We start from the raw sequence: 20278 nt of genomic DNA, 5'->3' as shown, positions 1-20278 counted from the left end.
AGTGATGATGAGCAGGTATTGATGTTTCTAAACAGGAAAAGTAAGAAAAAGAGAATGCAGCAGCAGGGGAAATTCATTGTTTCATCCAGGAGTTGAAGCTGTATCACAGCAGATTTCATACATATATCAGTATGCCAGTGGGGTAGTTTGAACTCTTGGTGGCAGAGTGGGGACCACATCTGAGGAGGCAGAAATAACTTCAGAGCGCCTATTCATCTGGAGCAGTAGAGGTGGATGGATTGATCAATTGTCAATATTGTTGTTATTTAGTGGTCATTAAAATGTCTATAGAATCTAAAAAACTGATGATGATTCATTTCATAAGTCATGACACATTGTTCTCTACATAAGCTACTTTTATAAGTTAGAAGTATCCGTATTGGTATTGGCAATACTGGCCAAGTATTCGCTTAGTATCAGATCGCAGTAGCGCACCACTACAGAGCAGTGCCTAGCTGTGCGTCTGAGGTAAAATGGTAGTATTTCACAATTTGTGTATATAGTACTGGTGTGCTTTTTGAGCAACAAGTGCACTTGTTGCCTAATGTCTAATAAACTATGCTTCCTATGATGTAACTGGAAACTCCTTTTAACCCTTTGCTGTAACCTTCCACACAACCTGAAGAGTACCTCCTCATGAGTCAATGACAGCTTTCCTTGAGAAGTCTAAATCAAGTTTAATGCAATGGTCTGGTCAGATCTGTTTTTTAGGATCTAAAAATTAAGCTTGCTTTGAAAAGTTAAATGCTGCAAAATCAACCAGTGAAATTAAGCAGTGAAATTAAGCAGTTGGTGTGAATGGCTGAATTAGGTATAACTGAATCCAAGAAATATTTGTAACGCCGAAAGATTTTATAATGACACAAAGACTACAGATAGCAAGTTTGTGTGCTTAAATCTAGCAAATTTTCCACAATGAACAAAGAGGGAAAAGCTGCCTACAAGGTCACTTTTGCCCAGGTCGCCATATCAGGTAACTCACTCAATCAAAATAACTCCTTCAGGAGTACCTGAGGCGGGAACCTGTGGAATAATCCAGAAACTGTTTGGCACTGCTGGATCATTCTCCTCAGTGAGTTTGCTAGTAATTGCTAGAAACGAAACTTCAACTTTAGTTTTTTTTTTTCATTCTCTGTATTTTCCTGATAGCAACTGCTTTGGAAATCTGCTGACGGTATTTTTAATTGGACCGCTGGTCGAGGCAGTTGAAACTGACGGGAGAGGATTGGCCAGCATCGCTCCTCCTGTGTTCTAGAGAGTTCGGAGTGGGAATGATATTGAGGAGGTCCGGCCGCTCCCACACACATACACACACACTACTGACTGATACCGGGGATCAGGACCCGTCACACCCAGTCACTCAGGGCAAAGGCAACCTGCGCCACAGTAGGAAAACAACAGAGGTGAGTATAGAGAGGAGAAGCGTGTGGCATGCTGACGTCAAGTGGTTAGCGTCACGTTAACATCATTAACGGCTGCAGTGTTTTAAGGTAACATCTAAGCTAGTTGGTGCTTTTTTTTGCTGTTGTTTTGTTATTAGGTTTATCTTACTGCCACACATCCTTAAGTATGCATGTTAAGTGTAGCTTAACCGATAAGATGCTTGACAGTTAAAATGACAAACAACAGGTATAAACTGCTACTGCTGCTGCATGTTCCGTCTTACTCAAAACGGTCGGGATGAAGTTTCTAATATGCGTTAAAGTTACATAAAGTGGGAAGAAAGATCCAGAAAGTTCGCAGGCTTCTGAAGAATGAAAGGGCACGCCCACTCGCACTGCTGCTGATAGACTGGCATGTACTTGCTGCTGCACAGTCACTCTTTCCCATCATCACTCCCAAAACAAATGCAATGCAGTGTCCATAAACAGTGTTAGCGAAGCACATCAGTATAAACAAGAGTCAGTGCAATTTGCAAATAAAGTTGCTTTGCATTATCCAAAGCAAGCACCTGTATAAGTTGTCATATTTTGCAAATTAAGAATGCAAGCTAAAACCTACCCGTCATTATCTTTATCAATATAGGAATGTTCATGCGGACTGTAATAAAGCATAGCTAAAATCAACCCACTGTTAATCACAGTCCAAATATATTTATATATCAATCAGCTCTACTTTTTGCTAACCCAAGCCATAAAGCCCTGGCTCTTATCAAACTGCCAGTCTCCACATTTCTGCTGCACCACTACTGGCAGCATGCCCCACAGGAGGAACCCAGCCACCCACTGGCATGAAAAGTTTGTTATAATGACCTCCCATGTGGTTTAAGATTAGGGTATCATTACAGTGTGTTGGTAATCTGCTACTGTAGCAACAGTAAACATGGCCTTTCCTATTTAGCTGTTTTCCCAACATTTTCCACATAGTTTCACTCAGAAATGTATTGATAGAGAATCCCTTTTGTAGTTTATATTTTTGAGATTATAAAACAGAATATAGAATATTAGTGTCTTGTAATGGCCACTAGAGGTGATTTTGGATGGCGCATTCTTGTTAGACCAACAGCAGTCTGCACACTAAAAACACAGAGATAAAAATTTTGATTTTGATTATAGGTGTCCAAATACCTTATTCTTGGAAGAGGCCCATGCTTTCCTGTCGTTCCTTGTTAATGTAATAAAGGCACTTAATACCAAGTTCTCAGAAAGGAGGAGGCCTAGTAACAGGTGTGGTGGACTTAACTTTCACTGAAACCATTTGTTTGAACAGCTCAGACTCTGATAATAACCTCATTACCCCATACTACAAGAGTGCATCATGGTATCCCCACCCCACCAGTGCTTAGAGCTTAAGTTACTCATCTGCCACATATCCACACTGTCACTTTAGTGCCAGTCTGTGATTAACAACTATAAATAATGATCTTATTCTCAGGAACCATGTCCAAGGGACCAGCAGTTGGTATTGACCTGGGCACTACCTACTCCTGTGTTGGAGTTTTTCAGCATGGCAAAGTGGAAATCATTGCCAATGACCAGGGAAACAGGACTACACCCAGCTATGTTGCATTCACTGACACAGAGAGGCTGATTGGGGATGCAGCCAAGAACCAAGTGGCCTTGAACCCAAACAACACAATATTTGGTATGCTTTTTTCCCCCTAGAAAATTCAAGAATAGAAGATGAGCTTTGATGTTTCTGCGTATTAATCCTTTATTGCTTCCCAGATGCCAAACGTCTCATTGGACGCCGGTTTGATGACAGCGTTGTCCAGTCAGACATGAAACATTGGCCCTTTACAGTGATCAATGATGCTTCACGACCCAAAGTAAAGGTGGAATACAAGGGTGAGGCCAAGACGTTTTACCCAGAGGAGATCTCCTCCATGGTGCTGCTTAAAATGAAGGAGATTGCAGAAGCATACCTTGGCAAGGTACTTCTGAGCAAAAAGATTTATAATCTTTTATTTTAAGTCTCTCTTTCCCAGCAAGACACAGAAATGTCAACAGCAGACTTCACTGCTTGTGTCATGTTTACTTTTACAGCCTAGATACCTCCTGGTTTAAAATCAACTAAAAAAAACCTGCTCATCACAGTTCTCATTGATAGTCTTATTAAAATTTCCAGACGGTAACAAGTGTCGTAGTGACTGTGCCTGCCTACTTCAACGACTCTCAGCGCCAGGCCACCAAAGATGCAGGGACCATTTCTGGGCTTAATGTCCTTCGTATCATCAATGAGCCCACCGCTGCTGCCATTGCCTATGGCCTGGACAAAAAGGTATGCTAGAGTTTTTTGATGTTGTGTAGAAAGCCCTAAAGTTTGTCTGAATAAAAAAAAATAAAAATGTAGTAAATCCACAATCTACAAATTACGATTAAATGCTACATTTTTAGGTTGGATCAGAGAGAAATGTTCTCATCTTCGATCTGGGCGGCGGCACATTTGACGTCTCGATCCTGACAATTGAAGACGGCATCTTTGAAGTGAAGTCCACAGCGGGTGACACTCACTTGGGCGGTGAAGACTTTGACAACCGCATGGTGAACCACTTCATCTCCGAGTTCAAACGCAAGTACAAGAAAGACATTAGCGACAACAAGAGGGCGGTGCGTCGTCTGCGCACGGCATGTGAGAGGGCCAAGCGCACCCTGTCATCCAGCACTCAGGCTAGCATTGAAATTGACTCTCTGTACGAGGGCATCGATTTCTACACCTCCATCACCAGAGCCCGGTTTGAGGAGCTGAACGCAGATCTGTTCCGAGGAACCCTGGAGCCTGTGGAAAAGGCTCTCCGTGATGCCAAGATGGATAAGGCCCAAATCCATGACATTGTGCTAGTGGGGGGTTCTACTCGTATTCCTAAGATCCAGAAGCTCTTGCAAGATTTCTTCAATGGGAAGGAACTCAATAAGAGCATTAACCCTGATGAGGCAGTGGCCTACGGTGCAGGTATGGCCCCTGTGTGCTTAGAAATAGAACAACAACTGTCTTGCACTACAGAGCTACTAATGAGCAACATTTTAAAACTTGATTTCACTTTTCTTTTTTCTTTTTTTTTTCTGCAGCTGTGCAGGCAGCCATCTTGGCAGGTGACAAATCTGAGAATGTGCAGGATCTCCTGCTGCTGGATGTGACCCCCTTGTCTCTGGGCATCGAGACTGCTGGAGGAGTCATGACTGTGCTGATCAAGAGAAACACCACAATCCCCACAAAGCAGACCCAAACCTTTACCACCTATTCAGACAACCAGCCTGGTGTGCTCATTCAGGTAAAACTACAACCTCAGTCCCCTCTTCCATTTGTTTACTAAAATGTAAGACTGAAACATTGAAAATGCTTTTTTGATGTTTTGTCATCAGGTGTTTGAGGGTGAAAGAGCGATGACAAAAGACAACAACCTCTTGGGGAAATTTGAGCTCACCGGAATCCCGCCAGCCCCACGTGGGGTTCCACAGATTGAGGTGACATTCGATATCGACGCCAACGGCATTATGAATGTGTCTGCAGTCGACAAGAGCACCGGCAAGGAGAACAAGATCACAATCACCAATGACAAAGGTAACTAGGAAGTGAACTGTATCCAGATTGTGAAAATCGAGTTCTTTGCATTTAAGCCATCTTATTGCTCTGCTACTCAGGTCGCTTGAGCAAAGAGGACATCGAGCGCATGGTCCAGGAAGCTGAGAAGTACAAAGCTGAGGACGACGTGCAAAGACAGAAGGTCTCTGCCAAGAACGGTCTGGAGTCTTACGCCTTCAACATGAAGTCCGCTGTGGAGGATGAGAAGCTAAAGGGCAAGATCAGCGACGAAGACAAACAGAAGATTTTGGATAAATGTAACGAGGTCATCAGCTGGCTGGATAGAAACCAGGTATGAGTTTGTGCTGAACTGTGATTAGAAACCTTGAAAACAAATGCTCAGAATAAACTTGCATTTGACTCCCTCTTGTTACTTCTCTACAGACGGCAGAAAAAGATGAGTTTGAACATCAGCAGAAAGAGCTGGAGAAGCTGTGCAACCCCATCATGACCAAGCTGTACCAAAGTGCAGGTGGGGTTCCAGGGGGCATGCCTGGCGGCTTCCCCGGGGGTGGTGCTGCTCCTGGAGGAGGAGGATCCTCCGGCCCCACCATCGAGGAGGTCGACTAAGCCGCAGCTTGAACAGATGTGCATGAGCCTGTTCCCTTTGTTCTTGAAACGTTCGTGTGAGAGTAACACCATTCATGTTATCGCAGTATTATGTAAATACTCAAAACCATTAACTTCCATTCTCTGTTGACTGTTTTGACTTTTTTCTTCTTCTTTTTTTTTTAACTTTGTTTTGTATGCCAGGCTTAAGGCTGTATCTGCACTGTGACTTTATTGATTAACAGTTTCTCTTGGAAGTGAAGTTCCTTTGAGTTTAGTTCACATTTGCATTCCCAGTGTTTTTCTGGGTTGATATATGAAGCTAAAACTGTTGTTTATTGCACAACGATTAGCTAAATTAAACCAAATGAAATATTTTCATGATTTCCGAGTCATTTATTTATTGCCTCAAAGCTTTTCTGTGAAATTGAGCAGCACTATGGAGTGTTTTCTCAGGCATGGCTTTCAGCCTGCATGTTTAAATCTGAAACTGCATCAAAGCCGATGACTAAGCAGACATGCTTGTAGTTTTTCAAGGCTTCCTTTGTGTTTTTGTGGGTAGTTTACCATCAAAGTTTATTTGCTGGTCCTGATAGTGTGCACAATAATAGAGCAGAGACAAGACAGGCAACAACATTTTTCTCATTTATTTTGCTTAGTCGTGACTACTTAAGATGTTGGAAAGTTCATGGGGGTGTATTGGTTCCTCTTGGTCGCAGGTTATGGACCATTGCTGGTACACGTGTGAGAACATATGTTGAAGTGTTCGGCAGGTCAGCGCGAGTTAGAGTTTCTTGGGCATTCGTGCATCCGGTAGGCACACATGTAGAAGATACCTGAAACAGGGTAGGGTAAATAGTTCAGTTAAAAATAAAAAACACATAACACTTAAAGCATCATGAGATCCAAACCTGAGAAGAACGTGAGCACCACTGCCACCCAGCCCATTATATAGGACCAGGAGAATCGCCAGCTGCCATAACGTTTGCCGTAGTAGTTCACCGTCACCCCTGTGTACACAGCCATCGCCAGCAACACAAAGAAGCCTGCACAAAAAGATAGCGTAAGTACCGGAGGTGCTAATTCTCTGCTATACCAGGAAAGCTTTTATATGACTGCATGTGAGGAGCTCACAGGAGATAAAGAAGAGGATGCCAGCTGCAAATGTCTTGTCAAACCCGTCGAAGGAGGAGTAGTGGATGAAGGCCATGACGCCAATCACAATGCCAATGAAACAAGCCAGCAGGGAAAGGATCATGAAGGCCCGGGTGGCATCCCAGTATGCTGTGAGCCAGAGTGAGACAGGCCAGACTTAATAAATGCAGACTTTAGAAGTATGTTTATTCTTTGTTACACATTCAGTTTGTGAAGTTATATGTTGCCTGTATTTGTGCTTGTCCTAATGTAGGAGACAGATCTAGCTTGCCATCTAGAGCATGTCAAAAAATGTGATGAAGTAAGAGAGAAAATGGAAAGCTGTTTTATGTTGTGTTGCTGGTGCAAATAAAAGCATATGAAGAAATCTCACACACAGGCTCCCCACCAAAAATAGATTTCCTAATAACATCTGTGCCACTAGTGTGACTCGCAACCTACTTGAGGTGGAAGCACAATTTCGCAGTCCCCCTGTATGGAGGACTGAAAGTGCCAAAGCCAGAAATAAATGAATAAATAATTCAATGCAAGCCTTTCGCGTCTTTATTATATTATTTTCAATTTTGAAATAGTTCCCTTACTTTTAATGCTCTTTTTACATCACTCCCCGCATTCCTACTTTATTACCAAACATCAAAATATGTTGTGGGTTCAGGGAGTTTTTTTATTTGTCGATCAACACTAGGTTCAGAAATGTTTGCCAACAAATAAAGCAGTTTGTCTGGACTGTGCACGCTTTTATGAGTGCACATAAAGAAGTGTAGATGTGATGTTTTCTCAGGGTGGGTTTCAAAGTCAAATAATTTTATATTTATGCAAACAGAGGTAAAAAGGAAAGGGGAAATGTTTTTAAAATGAATGTATCTATATTCATTAATAAATGTTATTAACCACTTAATTTTAGAGATAAATAATTGCTGGTGCTATTTAAAGCATAAATGTTTTGGCATTTTACAATTAGTTAATGGCTATATGTATTATTTTTTCATCTACTGTGATATTTTTCAGTCAGTGAGTCATTTATTCATTTTATTGATTAATTAATTTTTATTTTTACATTTTGGTTTTGTTTGTTTTTCAGATTGGGTTTTTAAGTTTCAGTCATCCCTACCCATGAACCTAAAGGGAGTAACCATAGTGAAAATTGGAACTAACAAAATATATTGATTAAATAACAAAGAAATTTTTTTTTTTTCATCGTTTTTTGTAACACCAAAGTATATTATTTTATTTTATTTTGGAAGTTTTGGTTCTCCATACTCATAAAGAAGAGAGGGGAAGTATTCCAGTGTTGATCAAGGTTCTGGACTAATTGTGAGCCAACTAAGACGTATTAATGAGGGTAAGCCTGTCTGTAGACATGCAGTGTAAGACAACCAGCAGGTCTTACCAATACTGTCTGTATGTGTCATGCATTTCCCAGGCACACAGTACCGCCACAGGCCCTGGTGCATGTAATTGCTGGAGTGCCGATACTGCATCCAGTAGTCAGTTGCCGTGGAGACAATGAGGAGTATGTTTCCAACTCCGGCACAGAACAACCCACCTCCCATGAAGCTGTACATCCTGCCAAAAAACACTGACTGACACGTAGACAAAAAACAGGTCAAGGCCTCACCACCACATCTGAGCCCCGGCTATACCAATTAGAGCAAGTACTTCCTGTTACAGAGAGGAGTAACAGTGGGCATGAATAAAACAATATCTAAATACATTCAGCGGCATGCCACAAATGCGATGCTGGAGCTATCGACAGATCTGATTGCATATATATGAAAAAGAAAAAAAGAACCGTCTTATAAGACATGAACAAGCAGCAGGCTCAATCTGACAAATCATTAACCTCTAACTCTGCTGCATCAGGAAGTGTCTATATCTTTAAAAGCACATGCAGGGCTGCTAAACATTTTTCAAAGCCAGATATATTTATGTTAAATTATACCCAAGTCTGCCAAACATGGTACAGTGAACAGTGTGTAAATGATGCACACGAGCTCGGGAATTTTATTCCATCTAGATTCAGTGGTGCATCCGTAACACATGGCATATTGTTTAAATATTTTATATAAAGTGGGCTTTTCCACTCTGTTTTAAATTTAATTGAAGTGAAATTTAAGAGAAGCAAGGATTCACCCACTGAACTTAATTCAAACAACACTAAAAAGGACTTTCTTATTCCATACAAAATACAGTTAATTGCACTGTGTTTCCATATTGATCACATACCTCTTTTTCCCCTTAGAAAAAGTCAGAGATTCCAATAATTCGGGTTGTCAAAGCACGGAGGAGCCCAATATTGCCCAGGATGGCAGGAAAGTTTTGTTTGTGCATAGGAAACCAAGCGAACAAACGGGCTGACGGAACAATGGAGCATGCTGAGCCACAACCAATCACAGAGGATGAGTTTTGTGTTTTAGGGAATCTGCTGAAAATACAAAACCGTTAAAGCGCTGCGCACATCTCAGCAATACTGATGACACAGGGCTTTTAATTCAAAATGCTCCACAACCATACACAGCAAACCCGTGGCCTGCGCTGCTCAACCATAGTACTGTTGAAAGAGAGATTATTTAACATAGTGCAAAATGTAGAAACAGAATCCTCTGCAGTGTTGAATTATGTAATGTGACTTTGGTAAATCATTTTGCCCATTATTCACATGTTAAAGTTTTGTTTTTAATAAATATTGGGCTCTTTCTCTCTTCAATATAGACTTTCATAAAATTCAAATTGTACAACTCACAAAAACTTTTATAAGGCTCATAACATAGATGATAAATCAACCATCTCATCATCATTTTAGTTCCACTAAAATGTTGAAAGTACAAATTATGATCATCTAAATAAATTTATATACACACACACACATATATATATATATATATATATATATATATATATATATATATATATATATATATATATATATATATCTATAACGGCAATGCTCAGTGGCTAGTGGATCTGAGGGCAGACCACAGCGACCTCCCTGAACAGGGTCCAGTAACCATCACAGTGGCAGATATCCAAGAAAGGGTCTCCAGTATGAAGAGTTGGACAGCACCAGGGCCCGACATGGTTCACGCCTACTGGCTGAAGAAGCTGACTGCACTCCACGAGCGTCTGGCAGCACAAATGAACCAGCTGCTAGTTAACGAGAGACACCCGGAATGGCTAACTGAAGGCCGGACGGTCCTGATCCCCAAGGACCCCAAGAAGGGACCGGTCCCCTCCAACTACCGACCAATAACCTGCCTCAGTACTACATGGAAGCTCCTGTCAGGCATCATATCGGCTAAGATGAACAGGCACATGGGTCAATACATGAGCGGGACACAGAAAGGAATTGGCAAGAATACCAGAGGTGCAAAACACCAGCTACTGGTAGACAGAACAATCAGCCGAGACTGCAAGACCAGACTGACCAACCTGTGCACTGCCTGGATTGATTACAAGAAGGCCTATGACTCAATGCCCCACAGCTGGATACTGGAATGCCTAGAATTGTACAAGATCAATGGGACCCTAAGAGCCTTCATCAGGAACTCAATGGGGATGTGGCATACAACACTAGAGGCCAACTCCAAGCCCATAGCACAAGTTACCATCAAGTGCGGGATCTACCAAGGAGATGCTCTGTCCCCACTGCTGTTCTGCATAGGCCTGAACCCCCTCAGTGAGATCATTAACAAGACTGGCTACGGATACCGACTACGGAACGGAGCAGTTGTCAGCCACCTCCTGTACATGGATGACATCAAGCTGTATGCCAAGAGTGAACGAGACATCGATTCACTGATCCACACTACCAGGCTATACAGCAATGACATTGGAATGTCGTTCGGACTGGAGAAGTGTAGTCGGATGGTAACAAAGAGAGGGAAGGTAGTCAGAACTGAGGGGATTGAACTACCAGAAGGCAACATTGCAGACATAGAGGACAGTTACAAGTACCTGGGGATCCCGCAGGCAAATGGGAACCATGAAGAGGCCGCTAGAAAGGCTGCAACCACCAAGTACCTGCAGAGGGTCAGGCAAGTCCTGAGGAGTCAGCTGAATGGTAAGAACAAGATCCGGGCCATCAACACATACGCCCTGCCCGTGATCAGGTACCCTGCTGGGGTAATAGGCTGGCCAAAGGAGGAGATAGAAGCCACTGACATAAAGACAAGAAAGCTCCTGACCATGCATGGAGGGTTTCACCCCAAGTCCAGCACCCTGAGGCTGTACGCTAAGCGGAAGGAAGGGGGCCGGGGACTGGTGAGTGTCAGCACCACAGTCCAGGATGAGACAAGGAACATCCAAGAATACATTGGGAAGATGGCCCCAACTGACCGAGTGCTCAGTGAATACCTCAGGCAGCAGAAACCCAAGAAAGAGGAGGGAGACGAGGAACCATCATGGAAGGACAGGCCCCTGCACGGTATGTACCACCGGCAGATAGAGGCTGGACAAAGCTGGACTGAAAGACAGCACAGAGGCACTAATCATGGCAGCACAAGAACAAGCTCTGAGTACAAGATCCATAGAGGCTGGGGTCTATCACACCAGGCAAGACCCCAGGTGCAGGCTGTGTAAAGATGCCCCAGAGACAATCCAGCACATAACAGCAGGGTGCAAGATGCTAGCAGGCAAGGCATACATGGAACGCCATAACCAAGTGGCCGGCATAGTGTACAGGAACATCTGTGCCGAGTATAACCTAGAAGTCCCGAGGTCAAAATGGGAGATGCCCCCAAGGGTGGTGGAGAATGACCGAGCTAAGATCCTGTGGGACTTCCAGATACAGACGGACAAAATGGTGGTGGCTAACCAACCGGACATAGTGGTGGTAGACAAACAGAAGAAGACGGCCGTAGTGATCGATGTAGCGGTTCCGAATGACAGCAATATCAGGAAGAAGGAACACGAGAAGCTGGAGAAATACCAAGGGCTCAGAGAAGAGCTCGAGAGGATGTGGAGGGTGAAGGTAACGGTGGTCCCCGTGGTAATCGGAGCACTAGGTGCGGTGACTCCCAAGCTAGGCGAGTGGCTCCAGCAGATCCCGGGAATAACATCGGAGATCTCTGTCCAGAAGAGCGCAGTCCTGGGAACAGCTAAGATACTGCGCAGGACCCTCAAGCTCCCAGGCCTCTGGTAGAGGACCCGAGCTTGAAGGATAAACCGCCCGCAGGGGCGTGCTGGGTGTTTTTTTTTTTTTTTTTATATATATATATATATATGTATATATATATATATTTAGCACTAGCGAGCCCAGAGGAATTCATTTAATTATAGATGAAATAAACAAAATAAATTGCTGGACCATATGGATGCAGTTGGCGTGAAAGCGTGATGAGTGTGGCTAATAAAACTGTATAATGTGGGTGAAGAAGCTGCAGCACAAGTGGTTTATCTTTGCTGTAGCACCTGGCAGAAAGAGCGGGCTGTAAAAGAGAGGGTTGCGTGTCAGAAATTAATATTTCATTCGGTTGCTTGATAGTGTAGCATATTCTATACGAAAAGGTGTTACTGTTGAAAGAGTCAGGACAGATGAGTTTCTAATCAGGAGCACAATCAGAGGGTCAATTATGAAGAGTTTGTTTTCCAAGAGTTTGGAATAAATAAGTAAAGCAAAGCAAAGTCATTCCAAGTCTGGCATATTTCTTGTCTTAGCTCTTCCTTTCCTGTATCGTTGATGGTGTGTTTTGACGCCTCAGTATCGAATGAAGGCCAAAAAGCAAAATAGGTCTCAGGCTTTTTCCAGTGGGTTCTCCAGTTAGGCGTAGCCACCCTTAATAACTTGTGATGCACACCGAGTCACTTTGTTCTGGAGGCAGGTCTGAAATATGACAGAAACCACTCAGTTCAGAAAAGACAAACAAGAGTTACACCTAGCAAGTGTCCAATGTGGAAAGAGTGAAGGCAGACGTTAACGTAGCACACAACTAATTATTTATTGGTACGGTTACTTAGAATAGAATAGAATAGAATAGAATTCAACTTTATTGTCATTGCACATGCACAGGTACAGGGCAACGAAATGCAGTTTGCATCCATCCAGAAGTGCTTAGTGATATAGATATATTACAATATATATTAGCAATAATATAGATATGTAAGTATATTACAGAAATGGGTCTATTATGGTATGTTATAATGTACACGGTATGAAGCATGTTGTGAATATTCTATAACTATAAGTATGTACAGGCTGTAGTGAGTACAAGCTATGTACAGGATATGGACAGGATATAAATATGAAAAACTATACAGAATATGAAATAAATAACTTTACAGGAATCTGAGATATACAGCTATACAGAAATGGGAACTATGCAAGTTGTAAACAGTTGTAGGGTTAAAAATTATCGTATGTACAGAATGATTGTTTACACAGGGCTATACAGTAGTGCAGTTAAGGTAAGTGAGGGTGTGGATAATTTCTACAGAGGCTATATAAAGTGCTAGTGGTTGTGAGTGGTGGTTCAGTCCATGTTATTATTGTGTGTTTGAGGGTACAGTTGTCCATTGTGTGTGTGTGTGTATGTTCAGTCCATGAGTTAACGTGGGTCAGATGTCAGGAGGCAGAGTTCTTATTCACAACACAATAAAAAAACACAACCTTTGAACTTTTTTTATAAGGACAGGAGGGAAACTGTCACACTGTGATATGTACATGTAGATTTAGGCCCATGAGGAGACGCCTAAATTCTTAAAAACTCAGCACAATCTCTCTAACAATAAACAAGATAAAATACATAAGATAATAAAAAAGATCTAAACAATTTAACTTCCTCAAACTGAATCATATTTTATATCAATCTCAGCTCTGTCCCATCTGGTGTATCCAAATCGTGTTTAACCCCACATAACAGAGCTATAAAAACATGACAATAGTAGTTAATTAACAGTAGTTAATAGTTTGAGTCATGCTGAACAATGATGGAATTTATTTAAGCATAATGTGTAAGAAAATAAGTGGGTGGAGTTTATGTAAAGGTGGTTATTTAATTTCTTTAGTCAGAGTCACTGGTTATTTCCATAAAGGTCATTTAGAGCACACACAGGTGTACACAATGAAAATGGATTCAGCAGCCTGGTTCAGCAGCCTGGTTCAGCATTGTTCATTAGTGAGCTTGGCCTGCACAGGACCACTGGTAGCACAAGAATAGGATAAAATCCATTTATGAAATATTTTGTTTGAGGATTGTTTGCATTTCAATCATTTTATTATGGTTTACGCAAACCCCTTTTAACATATTTATGTTTATTCAGAGCAAATTTAGGTTTTAATGCAATCTATAAAACTCAAAGGTTGAACCCATGTTAAATGTGTTGGTACTAACATGTCTGCTGCTGTGACATCTTCAATCAAGTAGCACAGCAGCAGTTATCTTCATATCCCCCTTGACAATGAGCTTCAAAGGACAACAAGCTAATATGTCTGTACTTTTAGTTGCTATAAATACAAGTGGACCTGCTCTGAATTTAATCCTAATTTCACAAAAAGCATTCACACATTTAAGTTCTCGAGCATTTACTGGGAACCATGTAAAGGAAAAGGTAAATAGTATAATAGTAACTGAGTAATAACTGAGTCAAAGGCCATCACATGCTTGACTCAGTTATTACCACTAGGTGGTGCATTTTATTTAATCTTGCACCAAACACTGACTCATTAGCTGCATTTTGACTTACAGAAATATACCAATGTGCTGTACTCTTAATTTTCTCTTAAATGCACACTAACTTACCTACCTATATTAGGTTTACATTGCAGTTTGGGTATCCAATGCTCCATACAGTAAGTAAGGTTAATGTATTAATGTCATAGTCCCGGGTCTGTGACCCAGTGTTTTGAGTTTAGTGGGTTTTCTAGTTTTGTTTGCTTATGAATCCTACGGTTGTGTAATGTGTATATTGTTTCTTGTAGTTCTCCCCTTGGTATATTTAGTCTTCTTCTGTTATACATTGTGTTAGAATAATTCCTCCCTCATTGTTCCCCATCCTCTTGTGTCTTGTTTCCTGTGTTAGTCATTGATGCCTCCCTGTGAAGTCAGTCTTGTCTCGTTGCTAAGCTGTCTTTTTCGCTCTCATCACTCAGTGTCTCTTCCCAGTCTCCTCTTGTCCTCTGCCAGATCGTTAGTTCTCCCCCAATGTGTCTCATCCATGTTCCACGTTCTCAGCTTCAGGTTTCATGTTTCACATCCTTAGTGTTTAGTTTCTTCCCAGTTTAGTGTTAGTGAAAGTCTTTGCCTTTTGTTTTGTGTTTTGTTTGATTTTGTGCAGCCTTAAAATGTGGTTTGCTTTGGCTAAATTTAGTCCTACTGTCCGCTTTTGGGTCCTTACTTCAAATACATGATGTGCGCCTGCAGATGACAATTAATCCCACATTGATTGGATTTTTACTATTGCCCTTCACATATTAAAAATCCCCTATACAAAAAATAGTGTTTGCTATTGTTAACTAAAGCACTCTGTTGTGTACACATTGATGCATGAACAGGTCTAAACACTTAAACTGTTTTTACCTTACTCTGGGAAAGCTTCTTCAAATTCATCTTCAGTCCCTATTCAAGACGGGTTACTTTTGCTCGTACATCACAGCCACTTTGTGCTCCAATTTCCAGTTGTTCATATTGTAGTTATCATGCATGTGCACTTTTTTATATAGACGAGAAGAGAGAACTACATTTCCAACAAGGGAAAGTATCGTTCTACAGCTAAAAATGACAAATCTACTGTCGACCTAATGTTGTACATTTTTAGATACATGTGAAGTGGTCTCTTTTACAAACTGAGCCTGTGTGCGTGTGGGAGGGGTCAGCAAACCACACAGACCCTAATCCACGCAACAGGGCTAAAAGCATAAATTTGTCAAACCCTTCTAAATTGCATAACCTCTTCAAATTGCATCGGATTACCATTATCATCCTAGCCTGGTGGGACCCAGCGTGTATTTGCCGAAGGCAATGGAGTCCAACTCGCTTTCCACGCCATCCACTGTCTCCCTGCCAAAACACTGTAGTGCTTCCACTAATAAGATCTGCACAAAAGAGGCACATGCAGCAGCTGACGGTGCAGACACGAGGAAAAGCCTTTTATATCTCGCTGCTGTCACGTTTCAGGAGACATACAGAAAGATGAAGGCTTCCTCCGCTCATTAAACCGCATTCAAAAACAGGCATTTTCAGAATACTGCAATCCGTAGAAGGCATCAAATCACACACAGTGTAGTATTAGACATTTTACAGGGAGCATGATATAACAATATCCAAGTTCATTCAAACCTCAGGGACATTTCGCCATTTTCCTTTTTCCTCACTCTGCTCTTTAAAACCTTCTCCTGATCACATTGCTTGCATTACAAAATGGTTGTGTTTAAATTATTCAGGGTGTCTTTAATCGTTATCAATCATTATTTAAACATACAAAGTCCAAGAGGATTTCTTTCAGTTTGGTTCGAATTTATTTTTATCGTTCACAAGGTCAGCCCAGCAATCTATAGACTTCCAAGGAACCTTGAGAGGACTGTTGTTAAGTATTAGGTGTGTATAAACAAGGCTAAATTGAGAACAATTGAATTCAGTCAGCAAGCACTTGGCAGCAGTGGGGAGAAAGAACTGTCCTTTAACAGGAACTGACTGAATGAAGAGGTAAGAGAAGCATAAAGAGACAACATATAGCAAACAGGACAATAATGCACACCACACAACATGTTAATGACATGCAGCAGCCTCATAGGGAAAACAAAGGGAGTTAAGAAATTCTCAGTGCACTGGAGTTCCTCCAGTGGCCTGAGCCTACAGCCATAATTACTGGCCTAGTCACACTAGAGAAAAAGTAGGGCAGTAACCTCCAAGGAACTAGGAAAAGTCGGCAGGTGCTGTTGGTTACTGCATTTTGCAAATACTTGCAGTGACCAACTGTTTACCCAGAGGCTGAGGGTGTTGCATGCTCATGGGATATCATTTTTGATTGGAGGTTGCACAGGTCGCCTGGTGGGAAGCAACCTCTGTGTAAACAATTACAGTCTAACTTGGACCGACTGCAGTTGCTCTCAGGCAGATTGGAGAAGTTTGCGACTAATTGCCATCTTATTTATAAATGCAGACGGATTGCCAACACATTCACTGAGTCAGACTATACCGATGAACATAACCTATCTGCAACGTGTCTATTGGCAATTGGGGACTTGACTCAGCTGGTCCCTAATTGGTAATATTCATAGACTACATAAAAATAAGTGGTCTGTGTTACTTTGCAGTTACATTGCTTTGCAGAATTCACATTAATGCAAATTTCTGTGCACGTAGACAGCAACAGATGTCAATTGCCATAATACCACAAACAGATTTCATGTAACTGTTAAATGGATCCCATGCAATCTTGTTGCTGTTCTGTCATCATCTTGATGCTCCACAGTTATTTAAAGGCATCAACTAAGAGTAGTCGCACAAACCTGATCCCCATTTTTCAATCAACCATTTCAAAGGCAGTGAGATCAAGTTCATTTCACACCGCTGCAATAATTTTGGTTATTGTGGTTATTGTGCTCCCAAACCTCTTTTTTTTCTACAGTGGCTGTACCAAGAATGGTTGAGAGTCCCACAATCCAGCTCCACCTATAAGTTTGATCAAAAAGGTAATCTTGAAGATAAACATTCACAAACATTCCCATATTAGCGGCTTTAAACTAAATGCAAGCGTATTGTTATTTATTGATTAGTGCATATATTACTGTTTACCACCTCAGTTTACTGTGTTAGTACTGCTGAGATGTACTAATTTAAGTAAAACACAACATACAGGTGAGGAGAAGCTTTGCAGGTGTTAATAATTTATTTTATTTGCACAAAGCCAATTCACAGCAGCAGTCTTCTCGGGATACTATTGTATCACACAGCAAAGCTCCTGCGTCCTGGAGAGAAAGAACAAAAGAAGGCACACATTTCATTCCACTTAAACATTTAGAAAATGTGTGCTGTTTAATTAATAATTTACATGCTTGATTTAGCATAGCTTTTTAACTTCATGGTAAATTTCTTGTCTCATATGAACCCCTCAGACTCGCTTGGATTTAATAAGGTTTTTATTTTGATCTTTCGCTACCAAATACTCATTATGAGTTTGGCCGTTAAACACAGTTTGGTGACTCTTTAATGATGACTGTGGATATCGTTATCGAAAAGCAAAAATACGGCATTAAATCAACGCTCACTCATGTGTGCACATAAAGAGGGCCGAGTGTGCACAGATCACCATCATTCAGTATAACTCAGAGATAGATGGAAACGTTTTTCTAACAAATGCTTTATTGGTCGGTTTAAAAATGAACACACCGGTGATCTACAGGAGTACCACGGTACACAGTCACACAAAGATTACAGAAAAAACAGTAGCACACACAAACACAACACACATGCACGCGCACGCACACCGACATGATGGGTTATTAGCACATTATCTGCCTCGTGACGTCTCCCATCAGTATGGTTTGATGGTTCAGGAGTAAACAGAAGATACATTCAATAATCAGCTGTACAACAATGTAATACTTGGATTCAACCCTACCCACCCCCACAATTTGTTAAAAATACAATATTTTCCCGCAGATCTGCAGATTTTTGTAATATATTTAACCATATCTTTTAAAAAAATTGGAAAGATGTCTATATACACAGAGGAGGAGTAACGGAAATCACAAAAAATAAAGATTAAACCAATAAAATAAGATTAAAAAAAAAAGAATAGAAATAGTTTGTGAAAAGGCAGATGGCAAGCCTCGACACGTTCCCTTTTGTCTTCAGTTTTTCAGCAGATACCATGGCAACAGATTGATGGTTCGCAAAGACGGGAAATCAGGGAGGAAAAATGGACGGTGTCACATGGCGTAATCGGCGACTGTCTACATGAGATTCTGGAAAGAAAAGACACAACAAAGATTAATGGGACAACAGTGTATGACTGCACAGATCAGCATCATTTAAATACAGTTTACAACAAGCACGAGCCTGAATGATTGAATGATCTTTTTGAAAGCTGAGGCTATATATGATATTTTATCTGCAGTTGTTTAGTGGGTAGTGCATGAAAACTGCTCATTCTTTAAAAAACTGTTTAAAAAAGACAAATTGCTAAAATTAATATACTTTGAGGAATCCCAAAAACAATAACTCAGATGACATTGTGTTTTTTTTAGATGTATTTCTTAAATGTTCCCAACTATATTACATTTTATTCCCAAAGACGCTGAAAAAAAAAAAATACACCAGATATATTGAATCATATCTCAATAACAGGCACCAAATCATGCTCCGAAAATGAGATTTGAAAAGTGATTGTGGACATACCAGGCAGGGGGATGGCTAGAAAGTAAGAGGATTATATTTGGGCACTTCAACTTCACCACACTCCTTACAATTAAGGCCTCACTCACACAGGACTAGAGACCAGTTGGCAAACCTCTTGGTCGTTTGGGAAAAATGTGTGTCCCCTGATTCATTTCTGTTGGCCAGTGATTGCTGGCAGTCACAAAGTGAAATTAGCCGCAACCAAAAACCTTCTTGTAATTTCTTTAGTAGCTAGCAGACAGTCACACGTCTGCACACTGAGTGGCAGTGAAACTGGAAAGAAACTTGTGTTTGACCCAATGAGCAAGCAGTTTCACAGCCAGACTACTCCTCTTTGTCACATCGGTAAAAACGATAATCTCAAGGATGACATCACTGGAGCCACATCCATCTTTTATTCTGTCTATGCAACCACGATGTTTTAAAAAAAAGTGCAACTGTAACTTTGAAGGCAAACATTCTGCATTTTTAGTTTGTGTCATGCTGTTCACAGTTAGTTAGCTATGCAAACTACGGGAGCAATCACAGAGAGGTTTTTTCCCTAGTGACCTGTGGCTGTCAGAGCTCAGTCACGCAGTCTCTAGGGCTGTGACTGAGCAAACAACAAACAGGCTAAACTTTTAAGCCTAAAGATAGCGACTTTAATTAGAAAAAGACAGATTTCAGGGAATGAGTGCGTTGCATACTCATTGGTAAAGCATAGAATTATTTCAACTGTATCTATTCACCTGTCTGTAGGTCTTTTTTAGGTTGTTTAAAAATCACCACATTTATAGATATATACTTCTACTTTGGATTCAGAGATTTTCCTGAGAAACTGCAGTACTTTTTTGAGTTTTAGATAACTATTTGTATCTCTCCTCTAAAACCTGCAGTAAACTTTTGCCATTCACTGTCTCAGCCTGCCCTCAGGTTGCTGTTGAACGGACTGTGCACCACATTATAAAGGCTATGTCTGTTCAGTGGTTTCAGCCCCAGTGTACCTCATTTCTCCTAAGACCAGCACTAGATGGTTGCTGAAACACTCCTCCACCAAGGGACCCGTAGTTTGACGTCTGGACGTTGGGCACGATGCTTGACTGTCCGTACGGGATTACATTCTCATCTGCAGATGACAAACAGATAACTCAAAGTCACAGCTGTATTTATATAGGTTAAACCCAGAGTGATGGAGCACAGTGCAAATAGACCCCCTGCTACTAAAAGCAAGGCTGCTT

At 41.2% G+C, this 20278-nt stretch overlaps 3 protein-coding genes across 8 annotated transcripts in view; 1 reads left to right on the top strand and 2 right to left on the bottom strand.

Annotated features, from left to right (window-relative positions):
* The first annotated feature begins 1261 nt into the window (after positions 1-1261).
* hspa8b (heat shock protein family A (Hsp70) member 8b) lies at positions 1262-5948 on the top strand. Of its 2 annotated transcripts, none has more exons than XM_080288878.1 (9): positions 1262-1403; positions 2875-3084; positions 3168-3373; positions 3568-3720; positions 3837-4392; positions 4509-4711; positions 4803-5001; positions 5082-5314; positions 5407-5948. In XM_080288878.1, the coding sequence occupies exons 2-9, from the start codon at positions 2880-2882 to the stop codon at positions 5590-5592; spliced, it is 1941 nt and encodes a 646-aa protein (XP_080145004.1). In that variant the 5' UTR covers positions 1262-1403; positions 2875-2879; the 3' UTR covers positions 5593-5948. The 2 variants fall into 2 exon arrangements, with proteins under 2 accessions (XP_080145004.1, XP_080145005.1); XM_080288879.1 differs by having other exon boundaries at positions 1369-1490.
* A 255-nt stretch (positions 5949-6203) lies between these two features.
* On the bottom strand, positions 6204-9187 carry lim2.3 (lens intrinsic membrane protein 2.3). 2 transcript variants are annotated; one of them, XM_026192834.2, is made up of 5 exons: positions 8953-9187; positions 8117-8309; positions 6706-6855; positions 6483-6617; positions 6204-6407 (listed from the first exon to the last, which is right to left on the bottom strand). In XM_026192834.2, exons 2-5 carry the CDS (start codon positions 8289-8291, stop codon positions 6346-6348), a joined length of 522 nt encoding a protein of 173 aa, XP_026048619.1. In that variant the 5' UTR covers positions 8292-8309; positions 8953-9187; the 3' UTR covers positions 6204-6345. The 2 variants fall into 2 exon arrangements, with proteins under 2 accessions (XP_026048619.1, XP_026048620.1); XM_026192835.2 differs by having other exon boundaries at positions 8117-8305; positions 8953-9141.
* Positions 9188-18005: 8818 nt separating this feature from the next.
* The window catches only part of LOC113035891 (roundabout homolog 2), a 69426-nt gene continuing 67153 nt past the window's right edge, over positions 18006-20278 (bottom strand). For all 4 annotated transcript variants that reach the window (XM_026191741.2, XM_026191742.2, XM_026191743.2 and 1 more), the window contains exons 25-26: positions 20045-20166; positions 18006-18628 (exon numbers count right to left, since the gene is read on the bottom strand). In XM_026191741.2, the coding sequence (XP_026047526.2) occupies positions 18617-18628; positions 20045-20166 (134 nt within the window). In that variant the 3' untranslated portion in view covers positions 18006-18616. The remainder of the gene's footprint in view (positions 18629-20044; positions 20167-20278) is intronic.

Source organism: Astatotilapia calliptera, chromosome 14, assembly GCF_964374335.1.
Source record: "Astatotilapia calliptera chromosome 14, fAstCal68.1, whole genome shotgun sequence".
Lineage (NCBI taxonomy): Eukaryota > Metazoa > Chordata > Actinopteri > Cichliformes > Cichlidae > Astatotilapia > Astatotilapia calliptera.
Note: the sequence above shows the minus strand (reverse complement) of the source record. Positions and strands in the feature narration are given on the sequence as shown.

Coding starts and splice junctions, on each gene's coding strand:
- lim2.3 (XM_026192834.2), bottom strand. CDS start 8,291: ATGTACAGCTTCATGGGAGGTGGGTTGTTCTGTGCCGGAGTTGGAAAC. Junction 6,856..8,116: donor GACACATACAGACAGTATTG/GTAAGACCTGCT, acceptor TCTGGCTCACAG/CATACTGGGATGCCACCCGG. Junction 6,618..6,705: donor CATCCTCTTCTTTATCTCCT/GTGAGCTCCTCA, acceptor CTTTTTGTGCAG/GCTTCTTTGTGTTGCTGGCG.
- hspa8b (XM_080288878.1), top strand. CDS start 2,880: ATGTCCAAGGGACCAGCAGTTGGTATTGACCTGGGCACTACCTACTCC. Junction 3,721..3,836: donor CCTATGGCCTGGACAAAAAG/GTATGCTAGAGT, acceptor CTACATTTTTAG/GTTGGATCAGAGAGAAATGT. Junction 5,002..5,081: donor CACAATCACCAATGACAAAG/GTAACTAGGAAG, acceptor TCTGCTACTCAG/GTCGCTTGAGCAAAGAGGAC.